This window comes from Chiloscyllium punctatum, chromosome 3 (genome assembly GCF_047496795.1).
Source record: "Chiloscyllium punctatum isolate Juve2018m chromosome 3, sChiPun1.3, whole genome shotgun sequence".
Classification (NCBI taxonomy): Eukaryota; Metazoa; Chordata; class Chondrichthyes; order Orectolobiformes; family Hemiscylliidae; genus Chiloscyllium; species Chiloscyllium punctatum.
Window position 1 is genome coordinate 58,236,807 of NC_092741.1, and position 20,443 is coordinate 58,257,249.

The 20,443-nt window shown below is 41.9% G+C and overlaps 1 protein-coding gene across 5 annotated transcripts in view; it reads right to left on the minus strand.

Annotated features, from left to right (window-relative positions):
* rngtt (RNA guanylyltransferase and 5'-phosphatase) overlaps window positions 1–20,443 on the minus strand; it is a 416,785-nt gene that overhangs the window by 365,825 nt on the left and 30,517 nt on the right. For all 5 annotated transcript variants that reach the window (XR_011953798.1, XM_072553724.1, XM_072553722.1 and 2 more), the window contains exons 2-3: window positions 12,804–12,913; window positions 1,392–1,495 (exon numbers count right to left, since the gene is read on the minus strand). Coding sequence is in view for 4 of the 5 variants with exons in the window: in XM_072553724.1 (XP_072409825.1) it covers window positions 1,392–1,495; window positions 12,804–12,913 (214 nt within the window). In the remaining variant the exon portion in view is untranslated. The remainder of the gene's footprint in view (window positions 1–1,391; window positions 1,496–12,803; window positions 12,914–20,443) is intronic.

The following is a 20,443-nucleotide window of genomic DNA, read 5'->3' on the forward strand; positions in this document are numbered from 1 at the left end:
AATTCTACCACAATGCCTAGCTCCTCATATCTTATCATCAGCCATGGGATAACTTTGCATGCTAAAATGTGCTATATAAATACAAATCTGTTGACATAATGTAAAGAAATCTTTAGTTTATAAAAATATTACCCAAGGCATGAAAAATATTTTCTTGGTCAGTAACATAGGACCACTGTGCATAAGTAACTGTTGGTTTTGGCCTTTAAATCACTGAGCCAGTATATTTGAAATAGTCATTTTTTTGTAACTATCTGGACACTATTTGACTATTTTCTCTTTGTAGGTTTTTTAAAAATTTATTTCTGTTCCCAATTCATTAAACATTTGATTACTTTCAAATTATTTGACTGGATTTCCCCACTTTCCATTACTCAAAATGTCAGAGTAGCACAATATTCACATTTCAATTTTTGACATTCGATGCAGTTTCAGGAGACCATGTAAAAGAAACTTAAACAAAAACTGCAGACAACTCCATGTACATATCATCAATTCTGCAGCACCACCCATCAGCAGCTGCAAGAACTGCAGCAATGTTAACAGTTTGAGACTACCAAGCAAATCATTAACGATAAGCCACTGAATATACAACAGGAACCTAAGGAAACATGCATTCTTCCAATCTTACAGCAAGAGTTACAAAGATCAAGCATAATATTCAATTCCTACATACCACTGTGCTTCTGATCTCAGCCAGTGCCTTTCTGGCATGATCAGTTAATTAAACAATTTGATACACTACTTCTATTTGGAGATACTTAATTGAGCAGACAAACCCCTGGAGCATTTATCACGTGAACCATTTGTAGTTCTCATAAATATATTTACAAAGACAAAAATTACAAATAATACTGATCAGTAAAAGCAAAGAGAAAAGGTCTGGCATTTTTCCTCAGAGGGTTCAAGAAAATGGGTATGTGCACCTCCTCCGACATCTTATCTCAAGGTGCAATTGATGACAATGACAACACAAGTTGAAAAAAGATAATGAGGAATGCAACGTCCACATTCACTCGTAACTTTAGTGCAAGTTTATGCTTGGTCTAACATGACTACTTCAAATTACTTGAAACAGGAACAAAAATACAGAGTAAAAAAATTTTCAAAATCAAATAAAACATATACATTTTGTGACCTCTTCCTGGTCATAGTCTTTAAAATAGCTAATTCAGTCATCTTTTGATGTTTCAAATTACATAATCATTTGAAATCTAACTAAAACCATTTTTTAAAAAAAGAATAATAAAGTATCCAGAGAGATCCAGCATATTTAATTTCTAACGCAGCTACTTTCAAAGTCTAAAACTGCAACAAAAATGATAATTCCAGATGTATATAATAAGATCTTATTTCTCCAATAAAAAGAATATAGATAAAGCACTACTTACCCTTTGCACTGTAGTTTAACATATTTAATTCCCTCTTTCTCTATTTCAGTCCGGTCATAAAACCTGCTTGTATTCGTTAAATCAACTAAAAGTCCCATATTCACCTAAAAGAAACACAGAAAGGTTCTCATAAACTAAACATTCTTTTCAATAAACACAGGGTTTAATAACAGAGTTACTGCCCCCTCTCACTGTCCAATTGTCTCTGCATTCTGAAACATTCTAAAAGACAATTGTTTGAAGATCACTGTATCTTATGAGAAAATTGTTGAAACACTTAAAACAGATGCAGAAAATACTTAAAGCAGAAACAATACATGGCTTTGGAGCAAGGGTGGAATTAGTTTTAAATTGGTCCAAAACAGAATTCGCACATAAGGTACACTGGATTGAGTATAATCTAGAAATTTAGAACATGAATTAAACAAAACAAAAACAAAGCGAGTCAAAAGGTATACACTAAAGAAACTAGAGTGAAAATGGAAATGTCCCACACAAACAACTGGAAATATTTGTCTACTAAGTACAAACCATAACAGAAGATGATAGTTGCAGTGCCGATGTCAGAAATAGGATAGATATTCAGAAGTAATTTTGTAAAGATGAAAGATGCGGTACCAACAAGAAAACTCAAGCTTGGCAACAAGGAAAAGAACTTAGAAGACGCTACATTTTATCCTTTCTTCTGTATGCCTCAGAAGCAGAAATTAAATAAAAATCTATGGAAGAAAATAAAGGGCTCTGAAATATGGATGCTAAGACGCAAGCTTTAATTCCATATTCAGACCACTAGAGACATGAAGAAACATGCAATTTGAAATTGCTAGAGCTAAAAGAAAACTTCAAAGTGACATTCAGAAAAGAAAACATCAGTATTTTAGCCCTTTTATCAGAGATAAAAAGCCACAGAGATTACTTCAAGAGGGCTGCTGACAGCGGGGTCAACCTAGGTGCGGATGAATTACAGATGTCACAGTGCTTGTAAACAACGTAGTCTATGTTTAAGGAAGGTGCGAGACAGACAAATATGACACACCACGACAGATCTTCTTGTCAGAATGGCTACAAGCAAGTCAGTAAGTTATAATTAATTTGGCCTCTAGAGGGCAAAAAAAAAGTTCAGTATTTTAGTTAACTAAAATCAGAGCCAGAGTCAGCATCACATAGTATGGGAAAAGACCCTTCAGTCCAACTCATCCACACCAACCAGACATCCCAATCTGACCTAGTGCCATTAACCAGCATGTGGCCTCTAACATTCTAAACCCTTTATATTCATATACCTATCCAGATGCCTTTTATATGTTATAATTGTACCAGCCTCCATCATTTCCTCTGGCAGGTCGTTACAGACACACACCACCTTCTGTGTGGAAAAGTTACTGTTCAGGTCCTTGTAAATCTTTTCCCTCTCACCTTAAACCTATGCACTCTAGTTTTGGCTCTTCCCCCACCCAAGGAAAAAGACCTTGGCTATTCACCCTATCCACGCCCCTCATGATTTTACAAACCTCTAGAAGTTCACCCCTCCGTCTCCAATGCTCCAGGGGTAAAAAGCACCAATCCATTCAGCTTCTCCCCAGAGCTCAAAATCTGCAATCCTGGCAATATCCTTGTAAAGGAGAAAGTGAGGACTGCAGATGCTGGAGATCAGAGCTGAAAATGTGTTGCTGGAAAAGCGCAGCAGGTCAGGCAGCATCCAAGGAACAGAAGAATCGACGTTTTAGGCATCAGCCCTTCCTGATGCGCAAAACTTCGATTCTCCTGTTCCTTGGATGCTGCCTGACCTGCTGCGCTTTTCCAGCAACACATTTTAAGCCAATATCCTTGTAAATCTTCTCTGTGCCCTCTCAAGCTTAACAACATTCCTCCTTCTAGAAGGGCAACCAAAATTGTATGCAGTACTCCAAATGTGGCTTCGTCAATGTCCTGTATAACCGCAACATGACTGTGGGGTTCAGCAGAAACCCACAGGGCAGGAAAGAATTAAAAAGGGGAGAATTTATTGGATCGGGGAAACTTCGTTAGATCAGAATCAAAGTTTCCAATGGCAACAATGGTGATAAAACGGGATGAAAGAGAGTAGATAGGTGTGACCATTTAACACAGCAAAGGCCCTTCAGTGCACAGCAGGAGGTAACCACAGATTGTTTACATTTGGCCTAACCCACTTCACTAAACAGACAATTCTCAAATACCTATCTGAAAGTATCTCCAAGTCATGTCTATCTGATTGGGTCGGGTTCAAGAAATTTTTAATGAATGATAACTGCACCCTATAAATGCTAGGCATATAAATGAACTGATAACTGCATCCTGAGTTTAGATCAGAGTGGTGCTGGAAAAGCACAACTGGTCAGGCAGCATCCGAGGAGCAGGAAAATTGATGTTTCGGGCAAAAGGCCTTCATCAGGAATAGAGCACTATTCCTGATGAAGGGCTTTTGCCCAAAGCGTCGATTTTCCCTCTCCTCGGATGCTGCCTGACCTGCTGTGCTTTTCCAGCACCACTCTGATCTAAACTCTCGTTTCCAGCATCTGCAGTCCTTGTTTTTACCTACCTGATAACTGCAACCTGTAAATGTTAAACTTGTTAATGTATTGATACCTATTTCCTGAAAATGTCGATCATATTAATGAGCTGTCATGGTATGGTATAACAAAGCTACTTCTACTCAAAGTTGTAGCTTCAGCTCAGAAACGTGTAACAGCAAGTTCTCTGAATAAAGACAACCAAAGGCCATTTTACCGTCTCTGTATCTCAATCTAAAAAAAGAAACCTCAACAATGATGTCCCAAATCCTGATTTGGAGATGCCATTGTTGGACTGAGGTGTACAAAGTTAAAAATTACACAACACCAGGTTATAGTCCAACAGGTTTAATTGGAAGCACTAGCTTTCGGAGTGCTGCACCTTCATCCTTCCCAACTCCTGTACTCAATGTTATAACCATGAAGGCAAGCATGCCAAATGTCTTCTTCACCACCCATATATTCTTATTTTGTTGCCAGTTTTTGCATTAATAACCTCTAATTACTTAATCCCTAACATTTTGTAAATGTTAAAAACTTCAATTAAGTCACAGTCTTCACTTTGGTCCAATGGAATAGGTCATAATGTCTAGATTTTCTCATCATAGTCAAAGATTTCATATTTCAGTGGCAGCCTGATCAAAGCAATCTAATGGGCTTTTATCATTTCAATAATTTTATTTAATGCAGTGTTTTAAATTTCATTGGTGATTGAGAGTGAATGATTACAAGTTTAAAGGCCTTCATCAACATGCCCAATATCCTCTATTGTAACAATGACTAAAGTACCAACCAGTGGAGAAAATGCAGCATCTATGGTTGACAAACAATGTTACAGCACAAGAGGCCATCATGCAGGTACCAAAAAGTAACCATGGCTACTGAAAAATTATATGCGGTGGGTAAAATCCTGGGTTGATAATAAGATTGTGAACTGTAGGTCAGGTTAGGATGGTACAAAGAGCTGCTTCTTCAATCTGGGCTGCATGGACATTTCCACTGCTAAGTATTAATTATCTGACAAAACCACGATTAATACACTAATGACACCTATTACCTCCAACATTAAGTACATTGAGTGTACATAAATATAACAAACAAAGCTGTGGCTGTAGTGTAAAGAGTGGAGTCATTAAACCTCCACTAAGCATCAGTACAACCAACCGTACAGCAGGTCCTCGCTTTATATTATCCTGTGCAATGCTATTTCACTTTGACATCACTCACCAATTAGAATCCCAAATTCACATTGTATCAATGTAGATTTATTCACTTATTTACTATATCATCACTTGTACCTAGGTACGCTGAAAAGTGGATAATATTATCATATTCCGTCACCATGTTGGATTGCTGAATAAATTGTATAAATGGTAAAATATTGAATAAACTGCTATTAAATTAGAGTCATAGAGATGTACAGCATGGAAACAGACACTTTGATCCAACTTGGTGAAAGTGAGTACTGCAGATGCTGGAGATTAGAGCCAAGAGTGTGGTGTTGGAAAAGCACAGCTGGTTAGGTAGCATCCGAAGAGCAGGAGAATCAACGTTAGGGGGCATGGCCCTGATGAGGAAGTCGTGGAGGGAACGGGTTTCACGGAAAGCGGATGGGGTGGGGAGGGAAATATCTCTCTGGTAGTGGGGTCAGTTTGTTGGTGGCGGAAAGAGCCAAGGATGATGCGATGCACATGGAGGTTGGTGGGGTAGAATGTGAGGACCCGGGTGGGGGCGTGGGTGGGTAGGCCTTCTGTCCTTGTTGCGGTTGGAGGCGTGGGGTTCAAGGGCGGAGGTGACAGACGTGGATGAGATGTAATGGAGGGCATCGTCAACTACGTGGAAGGGGAAATTGCAGTCTTTAAAAGGAGGAGGCCATCTGGTGTGCTCTGTGGTGGAACTGGTCCTCCTGTGAACAGATGCAGCAGAGGCGGAGGAATTGGGAATTAGGGGTAGCATTTTTGCAGGAGGTAGGGTGGGAGGAGATGTAATAGAGGTAGCTGTGGGAATCGGTATATTTGTAATAAATGTCAGTGTTGAGTCGGTGACTGTTGATGGAGATGGAGAGGTCCAGGAAAGGGACAGAGGTGTTAGAGATGGCCCAGGTGAACTTAAGGTCGGGGTGGAATGTGTTGGTGAAGTTGATGAACTGTTCAACCTCCTCATGGGAACATGAGGTGGCGCCAATGCAGTCATCAATGTAGCAGAGGAATAGGTGGGAAGTGGTGCCGGTGTAATCCGGATGATGGACTTTTCCACGTAGCCAACAAAGAGAAGGGCATAGCTGGGGCCCATGCTGATGCCCATGGCTACCCCTTTTGTCTGGAGGAAGTGGGAGGATTCAAAGGAGAAATTGTTGAGGGTGAGGACCAGTTCAGCTAAATGAATGAGTGCGCCAATGGAAGGGTACTGGTGGGGATGTCGGGAGAGGAAGAAACGGAGGGCTTGTAACGCCTGGTCAGGTGGATGGAGGTGTAGAGGGACTGGATGTCCATGGACTGGATGAGGCGTTGGGGGTAGTGGAAATGGAAGTCTTGGAGGAGGTGGAGGGCATGGGTGGTGTCCCAAACGTATGTGGAGAATTCCTGAACCGGGGGCATAGGACAGTATTGAGGAATGTGGAGATGAACTCAGTGGGACTGGAAGAGGCTGAGACAAAAGGTTGGCCAGGGTGGTCAGGATTGTGGATCTTGGGTAGGAGGTAGAATCGGGCAGTGTGGGATTCCCAAACCATGAGGTTGGAAGCTGTGGGTGGGAGGTCCCTTGAAGTGATGAGATTGTGCACGGTCTGGAAGATGATGGTTTGGTGATGGGAGGTGAGGTCATAGTTGAGGGTGCGGTAGGAGGTGGTGTCTTCGAGGTGGCGGCTGGCTTCAGCGGTGTAGAGGTCAGTGCACCAAACTACCACTGCATCTCCCTCGTCTGCTGGTTTGATGGAGAGGTTGGGGTTGGAGCAGAAGGAGTGGAGGACTGCTCCTTGTGAGGGTGAGAGGCTGGAGTGGGGGAGGAGGTGGTCAGGTTGAGGCGGTTTTCGAGTTGGCACCTGGCTTCAGCAGTGTAGAGGTCAGTACGCCAAACTACCATTGCACCCCCCTGGTCCATTTTCGAGTTGGCGCCTGATTTCGGTCCAACTTGTTCATTCTGACCTGATATCCTAACCTAATCATTTGCTAGCACTTGACCCAAATCCCTCTGAACCCTTCCGACTCATATACCCATCCAGATGTCTTTTAAATGCTGATAATTGTACCAGCCTCCACCATTTCCTCTGGCAGCTCATTCCATACACACATCACACTCTGCGTGAAAAGTTGCCCCTTAGATCCCTTTTATATCTTTCCCCTCTCACCCTAAACCTATGCCCTCTAGTTCTGGACTACCCCACCACAGGGAAAAGACTAGGTTGGATAGATTCCCTACAGTGTGGAAACAGGCCCTTCGGCCCAACCAGTCCACACCGACCCTCTGAAGAGTAACCCACCCAGACCCATTTCCCCTCTGACTAATGCACCAAACATTATGGGCAATTTAGCATGGCCAATTCACCTGACTTACACATCGTTGGACTGTGGGAGCAAACCGGAGCACCCGGAGGAAACCTGTCCAGACACGGGGAGAATGTGCAAACTCCACATAGACAGTTGCCCAAGGCTGGAATCGAACCTGGGACCCCCGGAGCTGTGAGGCAGCAGTGCTAACCACCGAGTCACCATACCACACCTATCTTGCCTATTTATCCTATCCATGCCCTTCACGATTTTATAAACCAACATAAAGTCACTCCTTAGCCTCCGACGCTTCAGGGAAAACAGCCCCAGCCTATTCAGCCTCTCCCTATAGTTTAAATCCTGACAACATCTTTGTAAATCTCTTCTGAACCCTTTCAAGTTTCACAGCATCCTTCGAATAGGAAGGAGACCAGAATTGCATGCAATATCCCAGTGGCCTAACCAATGTCCTGTACAGCCGCAACATGACCTCCTGCGGCTCTATTTTCAAGGAACTATGAACCTGCACTCCAAGGTCTCTTTGTTCAGCAACACTCCCTCGGACCTTACCATTAATTGACATTACATAAACTGAGGTAAAAACAATAACTGCAGATGCTGGAAACCAAATTCTGGATTAGTGGTGCTGGAAGAGCACAGCAGTTCAGGCAGCATCCAATGAGCAGTGAAATCGACGTTTCAGGCAAAAGCCCTTCATCAGGAATAAAACTGAAGGGCTTTTGCCCGAAACGTCGATTTCACTGCTCGTTAGATGCTGCCTGAACTGCTGTGCTCTTCCAGCACCACTAATCCAGAATTACATTACCTGAAACAACTTCAAAAGTTCATCTTTCCCTCTCCATGAGTTCACCCGCTGTTCTCCAGCCGATGCCATCCAATATTATCCCTTGAGTCCTGGCAAAGTGCGTCTTTTCTGTCACCATTAGCACAGCTGCTTCCATGTCTGCCACCTCTGAGCTGGAGACAGTCACACTGCGTAGATCCCACACCACCTCCGATTGACTGACAGGATCCCAGCTCAATGTCCAACGCCACTATGGAGACGAAGAGAGGATGGAGATATACATGGCTCCCTCCTCCTGCGGGAGGTGGCCCCAGGGCAACCAAAATAAAATAAATTTATTATTGGAATGACAACAATGAAGCGGTGTGGATGCATTAGAACCCACTGCATAAACCATGAGCGGACCAGCCCCACGCTCAAGAGCCAAATGTTGCCAATCCCACTGTTGTCATCTTTGACGATGAAGCTTTCCACATGACTCTGATGTTGAGCGGGCAAGAGTCTAGGATATAACGGAAACTGGCAATCTCAGTAAGGACTCATAAATCTTTGACAGACTGCTTGACGTAACATCACATCTTCCAGGAACCAATTGACAATGTTAAGCAAATGATTTCGTGTGTCAATGTCATGTTAGCGTATTCAATTTTTAAAATTGCAAGTTTGCATTACCAGAAAGAAATTCTTGCGTTTATATAGCATTTACACAACACCAGAGTTCATATAGTGCTTTACAAAGTTTATTTTTCTTCCCAGTATAATCACTGTTGCAATAATGGAAATAGAGTAACAAATGTGCACACAGCTGCAGTGTTAGAACAATCAGATCAGCTGCTTTTTGTAATGTTGACTGAGGTTTAAATATTAGCCGGATGTAAAGGATATATCGCCTGTTCTTCTTCAAGTAGTACTTTTAAAAGGCAGTTGGGGTTTTGGTTTAATATCTCATCCAAAAGAAGTAAAACCTCTGCACAAAAAAGATTCTGCAGTGGTTTTTCTGTGTGACTAAAAAGTGAACCGCTGCTGCTGTAGACATGGCTCACCATTTTGATCTAGCTGCCAGTTTTGGAGCATGGATGGATGGCTGACACCAAGGAAAACCTGCTATCAGGTATATCACTGCCATGACTTTGGAATTTAAATAACTGTAATCTTCTCTGTAATTATTTCAATGCATTTCGTGTTGCAATGAAATCCATGACACAGGTGAGCATGTCAAATTATAAAGTATCTGCAGACTTCCATATTGGCACCAAGTTAATCATCAGACTGATTCACTTCTCACTTCCACCTATTGTATACAAGGCATTAGTTTAGCAGCCAATAGTGCAGCAGAGAGATTGATTAGATTCTCTACAGTATGGAAACAGGCCCTTCGGCCCAACCAGTCCACACCGACCCTCCGAAGAGTAAGCCACCCAGACCCATTTCCCTCTGACTAATGCACCTAACATTATGGGCAATTTAGCATGGCCAATCCACCTGATCTGCACATCTTTAGACTGTGGGAGGAAACCGGAGTACCTGGAGGAAACTCACGCAGACATGGGGAGAATGTGCAAACTCCACACAAACAGTCGTCCAAGGATGGAATTGAACCTGGGACCCTGGTATTATAAGGCAGCAGTACTAACCACTGAGCCATCGTGCTGCCCTTTTTATTAAAAAAAAACTTCCATTTGTTTTGTCTACTCTCACCTGCCTCGGGATCTGCACTCCATCCACACCCCACATCTCTGAAATCATTCTTGTAAATACTTTTGCGAGGATTCATTCATTTAGAACTGGGAATGGCACAAATCAATAATTGAATTCCTGGCCTACATTTGGAGCGGCACGGTGGCACAGTGGTTAGCACTGCTGCCTCACAGCACTAGAGATCCGGGTTCAATTCCCGCCTCAGGTGACTAACTGTGTGGGGTTTGCACGTTTTCCCAGTGTCTGCGTGGGTTTCCTCCGGGTGCTCCGGTTTCCTCCCACAGTCCAAAGATGTGCAGGTCAGGTGAATTGGCCATGCTAAATTGCCCGTAGTGTTAGGTAAGGGGTAAATGTAGGGGTATGGGTGGGTTGCACTTCGGCGGGGCGGTGTGGACTTGTTGGGCCTAAGAGCCTGTTTCCACACTGTAAGTAATCTAATCTAATCTAATCTAATTAGTAGGGCCAATTCTTCCTCTCATCACATGCTACATGTAACGATGCTATCACTTTAAGAGATTATAAAGCAGATGTGTCACACTATCTGTAAGAAAGTCAACAATTTGAGAGGCCTTTGATTTTTTTTAATGTAAGAACAAGGGAAGCAACCTAGGTGGAACCAGCTCTCACAGACCATGTTTTCTAGGGGTTTTTTAGATTTTAGGTTTAGTTTTAAGCAGAAGCCTTTGAAATCTCAAAAGAGTTAGTAGCTTCAGTAAACGTCTTCTGGCTGCTACACTCTGAATCGTCTCTTGATTTTTTTTCCCCTCCTGGATTGGAGAACTGCATGTGACAGTTGGTGTCTGAATTTGCCTTGTTGCCAAGGGGTGTGTTTATGGGATGTTACAAGATTAGAAGTTAATTATAATTAGGCACTGTATCTATTATTCAGTTAAACTTTCCAATAGTTACATTATTCTAAATTCCTCTTTGTTTTGCTTATATTTTAACAAGAGTGTTTAAATGAATTGTGTTTTGCTTAACATCAAGTAGTTCGATCAGCTGTGTCACATCTGAAACATGGCGCTTGACGTTTACATTTAAAATAAGAAAAAGTTAGGGTCCAAGCTACCTTCTTAAAATATATTGAGGGCATCTGGTCTAGTCCGTGATACTACCAACCATCTCCTGGAACTCTTGACCCCTTCACTAATGACAGACTGTCCTCCATTTTCCCTCTTCCCCCTTCATTCCTATTCCCTTCTCCTCATCCTCTCCATCTTTCCTGCTCTTCTCTCTTTTTCTCTCTCTCATCTTTCCCCTCTACTCCCATTCCTTTCCTCCATTCACAAAAGTGGCTCTTTGTTTTACTGTTGTTTATGAGGGAAATGTATGTGTTACTGGTATTCCTATTCAGATATTGGTATAAGTTTGATACTTTGCTATTAATTAATAGTGGAATTAAAATTTCCTCCTTGTATCTCAGCAAATCTGTCCCCACAACTCTGATTTTCCCTTTTACTCTGCCCATGAGTCCCCTCTTAGTTAGAACATAAATGTGTGGAAAGAGGCCATTCAGCCCAATGAGTCCACATCAACCTTCCAAACAGCGGGATGTGAAAGAGAGATAGAGAGAGACGAAAAGTAAAAGAAAGTTGTTTGTTAAGCACAACTTCAAGAATCACTTAAGTACATTAGAAATATAGTCACCATTGTAATGAAAGGAAATACAACAATTTATTTGCAAACAGTAAGATCCAGCAAATAGTATTAAGATAATGATCAAATAATCTGTTTGGTTTGTTGGTTAATTACATTCTCTTCAAGTAGAATCTTTTATGGCCATCTGAAATGACAGATTATACCTTCATTTAACCCTTTAAAAAACTGATCTCTGACAATCTACTTCGGTGCTGCATAGACTTGTCAGCCTTATATGCTCAAGTCTCTCAAATGGGATTTGAATCCACAACCAGCACGAACATTTTCCTCCTGTGGATAACCAGAAGTGGACATGTGGATATAGTAATTTCAGTATTGGTTAAGCAATGCCTCCTCAGACTTGTACTCTCTTCTGGTAATATAGTTAATATTTTACTCTTTGATTGCTATACCAGTGTGGTTAGACAAGATGATCAACTTTTCTTACTGATTATTATAAGTCTTCAAAAGAAAGACATTATGTTGCCTCCAATTCAAAACGTGCGCATTCAAAACCCTTTAACACCTTGAGTTGACACTGTCGGTTGACAGTGCAGAGCAGTTTTGCAGAGTTGCAGTATTATCAGAGATGTCGGAGTTCATGCAAGACATTACACTCAGGCCTTTCTCGGGTGGCATAAATATCCCATGGTTCTATTCAAAGGACACTAAACGATATTCCCCCTATGACCTGACCAAACATAGCTCCCAACAACACAAAATCATGGTCATTTATTTAATTGGTTGTTTGGTTGACACTGTTGTGAAAAGTCAAATGTCAAGTTTATCCATATTACAATTCATTGCCTCAATGATGTTTACCAATTCCCACTCCACCCAATACAACTAATTCATGAGCAGTTCTGGGGAACCCTGTTACGAAAAATAAAGCCTTTTACTCGATTAGGTTCTGTACAGAAAAACCTTGTGCTTAATCTAATAAATTACAATGTTCTACTTAGGGTCTCTAAAACATTTATAGTTCTATCAAAGTTCTTTTGAAAATAGCTACCAAGTTTATTTGTTAGCAATCCACAGGACCTACTAGCATTCACCAATTCCCTCAAGACAAATTTCACCTTACACGTTATTGATGGCTAACCAAAGAATAGTTTATGTTAAAGTAATGACTCAATTTTTTTGTTCAAAGAAAACAATACTCATTAGTTATTCAAATTAAAATATGAGCCTGCTTCACCAGCATAACATGCAGCATTTTATAGCAACATATTCAGGGTGTACATGTAGTTCTTACCTTCAAACTCTTTAGATAATTTGAAAGCATACTGGGATGGAATCGATTCTCTTCAGGAACTTGATCATCATACCTCGCTCCTAACATGGTCTTCAGAGGCAAAAACTTCCCTGTAAAATATTAAAGTAAAGTAAAGTAAAATAAACTGAGTTCATTAAATGCACAAATAGATTCTGTGGAATCTACATCAATGTTTGGAAGAAGATTTGTAGCTCGGGTGCTCGTTGTTGTGGTTCTGTTCGACGAGCTCGGAATTTGTGTTGCAAACGTTTCGTCCCCTGTCTAGGTGACATCTTCAGTGCTTGGGAGCCTCCTGTGAAGCGCTTCTGTGATGTTTCCTCCGGCATTTATAGTGGCTTGTCTCTGCCGCTTCTGGTTGTCAGTTCCAGCTGTCCGCTGCAGTGGCCGGTATATTGGGTCCAGGTCGATGTGTTTGTTGATAGAATCTGTGGATGAGTGCCATGCCTCTAGGAATTCCCTGGCTGTTCTGTGTTTGGCTTGTCCTATAATAGTAGTGTTGTCCCAGTCAAATTCATGTTGCTTATCATCTGCATGTGTGGCTACTAAGGATAGCTGGTCGTGTCGTTTCGTGGCTAGTTGGTGTTCATGGATGCGGATCGTTAGCTGTCTTCCTGTTTGCCCTATGTAGTGTTTTGTGCAGTCCTTGCATGGGATTTTGTACACTACACTGGTTTTGCTCATGCTTGGTATCGGGTCCTTCATTCTGGTGAGTTGTTGTCTGAGAGTGGCTGTTGGTTTGTGTGCTGTTATGAGTCCGAGTGGTCGCAGTAGTCTGGCTGTCAGTTTAGAAATGCTCCTGATGTATGGTAGTGTGGCTGTATACCTTTGTGCTGAATTCTCCGTTCGGTGTTCTCTGTACCATCATGTCTAGGAATGGGAGTTGGTTATCCTTTTCTTCCTCTCTCGTGAATCGGATTCCTGTGAGTGTGGCGTTGATGACCTGGTGTGTGTTCTCTATTTCTGTGTTTTTAATGATTACAAAGGTGTCAACCACATATCTGACCCAGAGTTTGGGTTGAATTGGGTTGAACTCTGGGTCAGATACGTGGATGACACCTTTGTAATCATTAAAAACACAGAAATAGAGAACACACACCGGATCATCAACGCCACACTCACAGGAATCCGATTCACGAGAGAGGAAGAAAAGGATAACCAACTCCCATTCCTAGACGTGATGGTACAGAGAACACCGAACGGAGAATTCAGCACAAACGTATACAGGAAAGCCACACACACAGACCAAGTCCTGAACTATGAAAGCAACCACCCCAACACACACAAACGAAGTTGCATCAAGACACTATTCAAAAGGGCCACAACACACTGCAGGACACCAGAACTGCAAAAAGAGGAATAGGAACACCTATACAAGGTATTCGCCAAAAACGGATACCCTCGCAATTTCATCAACAGATGCCGAAGGGAAAGACAACGGAATGAGGACATGCCGCAACCCAAAGGACTAGCCACACTACCATACATCAGGAGCATTTCTAAACGGACAGCCAGACTACTGCGACCACTAGGACTCATAACAGAACACAAACCAACAGCCACTCTCAGACAACAACTCACCAGAACGAAGGACCCAATACCCAGCATGAGCAAAACCAATGTAGTATACAAAATCCCATGCAAGGACTGCACAAAACACTACATAGGACAAACAGGAAGACAGCTAACGATCCGCATCCATGAACACCAACTAGCCACGAAACGACACGACCAGCTATCCTTAGTAGCCACACACGCAGATGATAAGCAACATGAATTCGACTGGGACAACACTACTATTATAAGTCAAGCCAAACAGCGAACAGCCAGGGAATTCCTAGAGGCATGGCACTCATCCACAGATTCTATCAACAAACACATCGACCTGGACCCAATTTACCGGCCACTGCAGCGGACAGCTGGAACTGACAACCGGAAGCGGCAGAGACAAGCCACTATAAATGCCGGAGGAAACATCACAGAAGCGCTTCACAGGAGGCTCCCAAGCACTGAGGATGTCACCTAGGCAGGAGACGAAATGTTTGCAAGACAAATTCCCAGCTTGGCGAACAGAACCACAACAATCTACATCAATTTCAGTTTTCTTGTTATCTGATTTAATCATGGGGGGGGCAAAGGAGGGAGGCCAGGTTTTGGTACACTCTGTCTCCTCTTCCACTACAGTATTTGTGGTTATGCTTTCATCCATCAAACCCCAAGGTGCTGGAATTCTCTCCTAATCTCTTCCACCTCCTGCTCCTCTTTGACCAAGCTAATGGTCATCCTTTTAACATTGAAGACTCTTTACAAATATACATATTTCCAGTGTTCCAATACCACAAGTGTTTGTTTTCATTATAGTTTACACCAGGTTATTAAATATACAATCCTGAGAAACAGTAAGGTGTGAGTAAGAACATTCCCAATAATAGCATAAAACAATGGCAATGATGAGGCACATGAACAAGAAACAGAAATAGGCCACTCAGCCTTTCAAGCTTGCTCTGCCATTCAATGCGATCATGGTTGATGCAATTTTACCCTCAACTCCATATTCTTGCATATCCTGATGAGTACCAAGGAGACAAACAGTTAAGAATCTATCGCTGCCATAAAATAAATTTGAAGATTCTGCATCTGCAGACTTTTGAGAAAGAGCATTCAAAAAACTCCCAACTCTCAAAAACAAAATTTCCTCACCTCTTTTAAATGGACGCTGCCTGATTTTTTAAAACTATGATCCCTAGCTTCAAATTCCTTCGCAAGAGGGAAAGAATTATTAAGTCCCCACAGGACTTCAGGACATATCTTAACTAAGTCATCTCTAGCTCTTTCAAACTCCAGAGGATAAGGGAATTTCTCAAAAGGGAATTCACTCATTCCAGCTATGAATCTAATAAACCTTCTCTGAACTGCTTCCATCTTCTGTAAGTACAGTACACAGTGTTCCAGTTGCAGTGTCACCAATGCCCTATTTAACTGAATAACTTAAAAATTCTTAGTTTCAATTCCCCTTGCAATAAACGAAACATTCTATTAGCTTTCCTGTACCCACATACAAACCTTCTGTGATTCCTGCATAAAAAAAACTTTATGGATGAACTGAATTGAATTAGATCAAGAGTATCTTTGATGCTAGGAAACATCAAAATCCCTGAACTGAATCCATGGAAGCTGCCTGACTTGTTACCCAAGTATTGTCTGATTTTATTCTGGATTTCGAATATCCACAGTAGTTGCTTTTGCTTGAAGCAGCGCAATTTATATCAGAATCATGATTCTGGGTAATCCAAGATGGAGGATGGAAAGATTTCTGGCTGTAACAGCTGCTCGTTTTTTGAGGTATTTTAGGTGCTGGAGGTGATTTCCTTGAACTCCAGGAGCAGCAATGATTGTTTTATATGCTGTTGCATTGTTTTGGAACTTTGGGATAAAAAAATCAAAATAACAGCAGTTTTAAAAGGGAGAAGAACAGACAAAAGAAGCAGATGGTGAGGTCAATGCAGGAGACAGAGAAAGAAAGAAATTGACACTGGCTTTGTTGTTTGAATTCATGTATCGCTGGACATTGGAGTGTGTCTGGGAAAATTAACAAACAGTGAAATTCACAGCTGATCTTGGAGGAACTCTTGGGTGAAGTTCACAGCACAGAAGCAAATAAGTGTATTGTTGTTTTAAGTGTGACCTACAGAAAATCTGCAGTAGTAAGTAGAATGGGTTCTTTCTTGGTTAAATGTTTTTGGAGATACATGTCTTGATTAAACTTAAAATATAAGCCATAACTATTCATTTAACCTGGGGCAGAGATTGTCGAGGAATAAGACAGTGTTATTTTCTGGGTCTGTAGATTGTGAAGAAGCAAAAATTGCCTTTCGTAGAGTGATATGCGCTTCTTGTCAGATGTGGGAGTTTAAAGAGAGTTTAAGGGTTACAGCCGATCATATCTGCCATAAATGCTGTTGGTTGCGAATCTTATCAGATCGAATGGATCGGTTAGAGAGACAGTTAGAAGCAATGACGAATTTGCAACAGCACCAGTATGTGATGGATGGCAGTTATAGGAAAGGGGGAAAGTCTCAGATACAGTCACATAGATAGGTTAACTCCAGGAAAGGTAAGAGAGGTTGCAGGAGTTTTCTGTGGCTATACCCATTTCAAAAAAGTATGCTGTTTTGGAAAAGGTAGGGGGTGATGGATTCTCAGGGGAACTTAGCACGAACAGCCAAGTTTCTGGTATTGAGACTGGCTCTAATGTAACGAGGGCTATGTCAGGTTCCAAGAGATCAATTGTGTTAGGGGATTTTTACTCCGAGGTACAGAAAGACATTTCTGTGGCCAGCAGTGAAAATCAGAATGGTGTGTTGCTTCCCCGATGCCAGGATCAAGGATGTCTCAGAGAGGGTGCAGAATGTTCTCAAGGTGGAGAGGAGCCAGCAAGAGGTTAATTTCCACATTGGAACCAATGACATAGGAAGGGAAAAGGTTGAGATTCTGAAGGGAGATCACAGAGAGTCAGGCAGAAAGTTAAAGGAGGTCCTCGAGGGTAGTAATATCTGGATTATTCCAGGTGCTATAAGCTAGTGAGGGCCCAGGGATAGAAGGCTAGAGCGGATGAATGCATGGCTGAGGAGCTGGTGTATGGGAGAAGGATTCACAATTTTGGATCATTGGAATCTCTTTTGGGGTAGAAGTGACCTGTGCAAGAAGGATGGATTGCACCTAAATTGGAAGGGACGAATATGCTGGCAGGGAAATTTGCTAGAGCTGCTCGGGAAAACAAACTAATGGGGGGGGGGGGGGGGGGGTACCCAGGGAGATAGTGAGGAAAGAGCTCAATCTGAGATTGATACAGTTGAGAACAGAAGCGAGTCAAACAGTCAGGGCAGGCAGGGACAAGGTAGGACTAATACATTAAACTGCATTTATCTCAATGCAAGGGGCCTACCAGGGAAGGCAGATGAACTCAGGGCATGGTTAGGAACATGGGACTGGGATATCATAGCAATTACAGAAACATGGCTCAGGGATGGGCAGGACTGGCAGCTTAATGTTCCAGAATACAAATGCTACAGGAAGGATAGAAAGGGAGGCGAGAGAGGAAGGGGAGTGGCATTTTTGATAAGGGATAGCATTACAGCTATGCTAAGGGAGGATATTCCTGGAAATACATCCAGGGAAAATATTTGGGTGGAGCTGAGAAATAAGAAAGGGATGATCACCTTATTGGGATTGTATTATAGACGGTCTAATAGTCAGAGGGAAATTGAGAAACAAATTTGTAAGGAGATCTCAGCTATCTGGAAGAATAATAGGGTGGTTATAGTAGGGGATTTTAACTTTCCAAACATTGACTGGGACTGCCATACTGTTAAGGGTTTAGATGGAGAGGAATTTGTTAAGTGTGTACAACAAAATTTTCTGATTCATTATGTGGATGTACCTACTAGAGAAGGTGCAAAACCTGACCTACTCTTGGGAAATAAGGCAGCGCAGGTGACTGAGGTGTCAGTGGGGGACCACTTTGGGGCCAGTGACCATAATTCTATTAGATTTAAAATAGTGATGGAAAAGGATAGACCAGATCTAAAAGTTGAAGTTCTAAATTGGAGAAAGGCCAATTTTGACGGTATTAGGCTGAATGGGGGCAGATGTTCACAGGTAAAGGGATGGCTGGAAAATGGGAAGCCTCCAGAAATGAGATAACAAGAATCCAGAGAAAGTATTTTCCTGTCCGGGTAAAAGGAAAGGCTGGTAGGTATAGGGAATGCTGGATGATGAAAGAAATTGAGGGTTTGGTGAAGAAAAAGAAGGAAGCATATGTAAGGTATACACAGGATAGATCGAATGAATCCTTGGAAGACTTAAACTAATAAGGTGGGGGGGTACCCAGGGAGATAGTGAGGAAAGAGCTCAATCTGAGATTGATACAGTTGATGAAGGCAGTAGCCGCTGTTGGAATATTGCGTGCAATTCTGGTCTCCTTCCTATCGGAAAAATGTGGTGAAACTTGAAAGGGTTCAGAAAAGATTTACAGGGATGTTGCCAGGGTTGGAGGATCTGAGCTATCGGGAGAGGCTGAACAGGCTGGGGCTGTTTTCCCTGGAGCGTCGAAGGCTGAGGGGTGACCTTATAGAGATTTACAAAATTATGAGGGGAATGGATAGGGTAAATAGACAAAGTCTTTTCCCTAGGGTGAGAGAGTCGAGAACTAGAGGGCATAGGTTTAGGGTGAGAAGAGAAAGATATAAAAGAGACCTAAGGGGCAACTTTTTCATGCAGTGGGTAGTACGTATATGGAATGAGCTGCCAGAGGAAGTGGTGGAGGCTGGTAAAACTGCAACATTTAAGAGGCTTTTGGATGGGTATATGAATAGGAAGGGTTTGTAGGGATATGGGCCGGGCGCTTACAAGTGGGACTAAATTGGGTTGGGATATCGAGTCAGCATGGACAGGTTGGACCGAAGGATCTGTTTCTGTGCTGTACATCTCTATGATTCTAAGTTAAAAATCACACAACACCAGGTTATAGTCCATCAGGTTTAATTGGAAGCACTAGCCTTTGGAGCACTGCTCCTTCATCCGATGGTTGACAACCACCGGATGAAGCAGCAGCACTCTGAAAGCTAGTGCTTCCAATTAAACCTGTTGGACTATAACCTGGTGTTGTGAGATTTTTAACTTTGTACACCCCAGTCCAACACCGGCATCTCTAAATCAATTTGTATCACAGTGTGTTCAGAAAATTTCCTGAAAACAATTCAAATGTCTCAGCTTTCACTTTTTCCCATTTTCTCAAAGAATGCGTCTCAGGGCAACACCAAAACAAAGACAGACATAGAACAAATTTCCCTCCGAAACTCTAAAGATCAGCCAGGAAAATGCAGACACCCAAAACTTGGAATAGTCAGGATCTGAGGAGCAATTTATTCACAAGAGAACAGTGAGTGAGCGAACGCGCACAAAAGATAAAGGCAAGGGAGGGAGGGGGTAAAAGAAAGTGAAAAGCATGTTTCTAATGGTGACTTTTAGGTACGTTGGTGTGTGTCATTTGATTTTTTTTTTAAATGTTATTGCAAACTTAAGCCCACAATCTTGTGCCAATTAGAGTACTGTGGTGTCTTGAAATTAATACTTTCCTTATATATTGTGGCTTCACATTTTATGGAACATTACATATTCAGGATATTGTTGAATTCTTCTCATTTTGCTTCTTTGTGAATCTAAACATTGACGTGGAGGTGGACTAGAGTGGACGAAGTTAAAAATCACAACAACAGGTTATCGTCTATTTCAAAGTACAAGCTTTACAGATTTGTATTTGCAGATACATTCTATTTTGTTCAAAAAGCACAAAATCTGTCGGCAGTCAGTCCATGTGACATTTTATCAATTCCTACTTTGGAAACGGAACCAGTCTGACTCAAGGCTGGGATGCAGACAGACTCTAATATCACACCTTTAGTGCAATGTCTGCAGTGAGATGTCACTTTTTTAAAAATACAGGGTGACCCCCACAGCCGCGGGTCCAGTTATCGTGGTTTACCACAGCATGAACATATAAAAAGGGAATGTTCTGGAATCAGATACCAGGAGGCTGTCGGGAAGGTATGTTTCCCATTTAA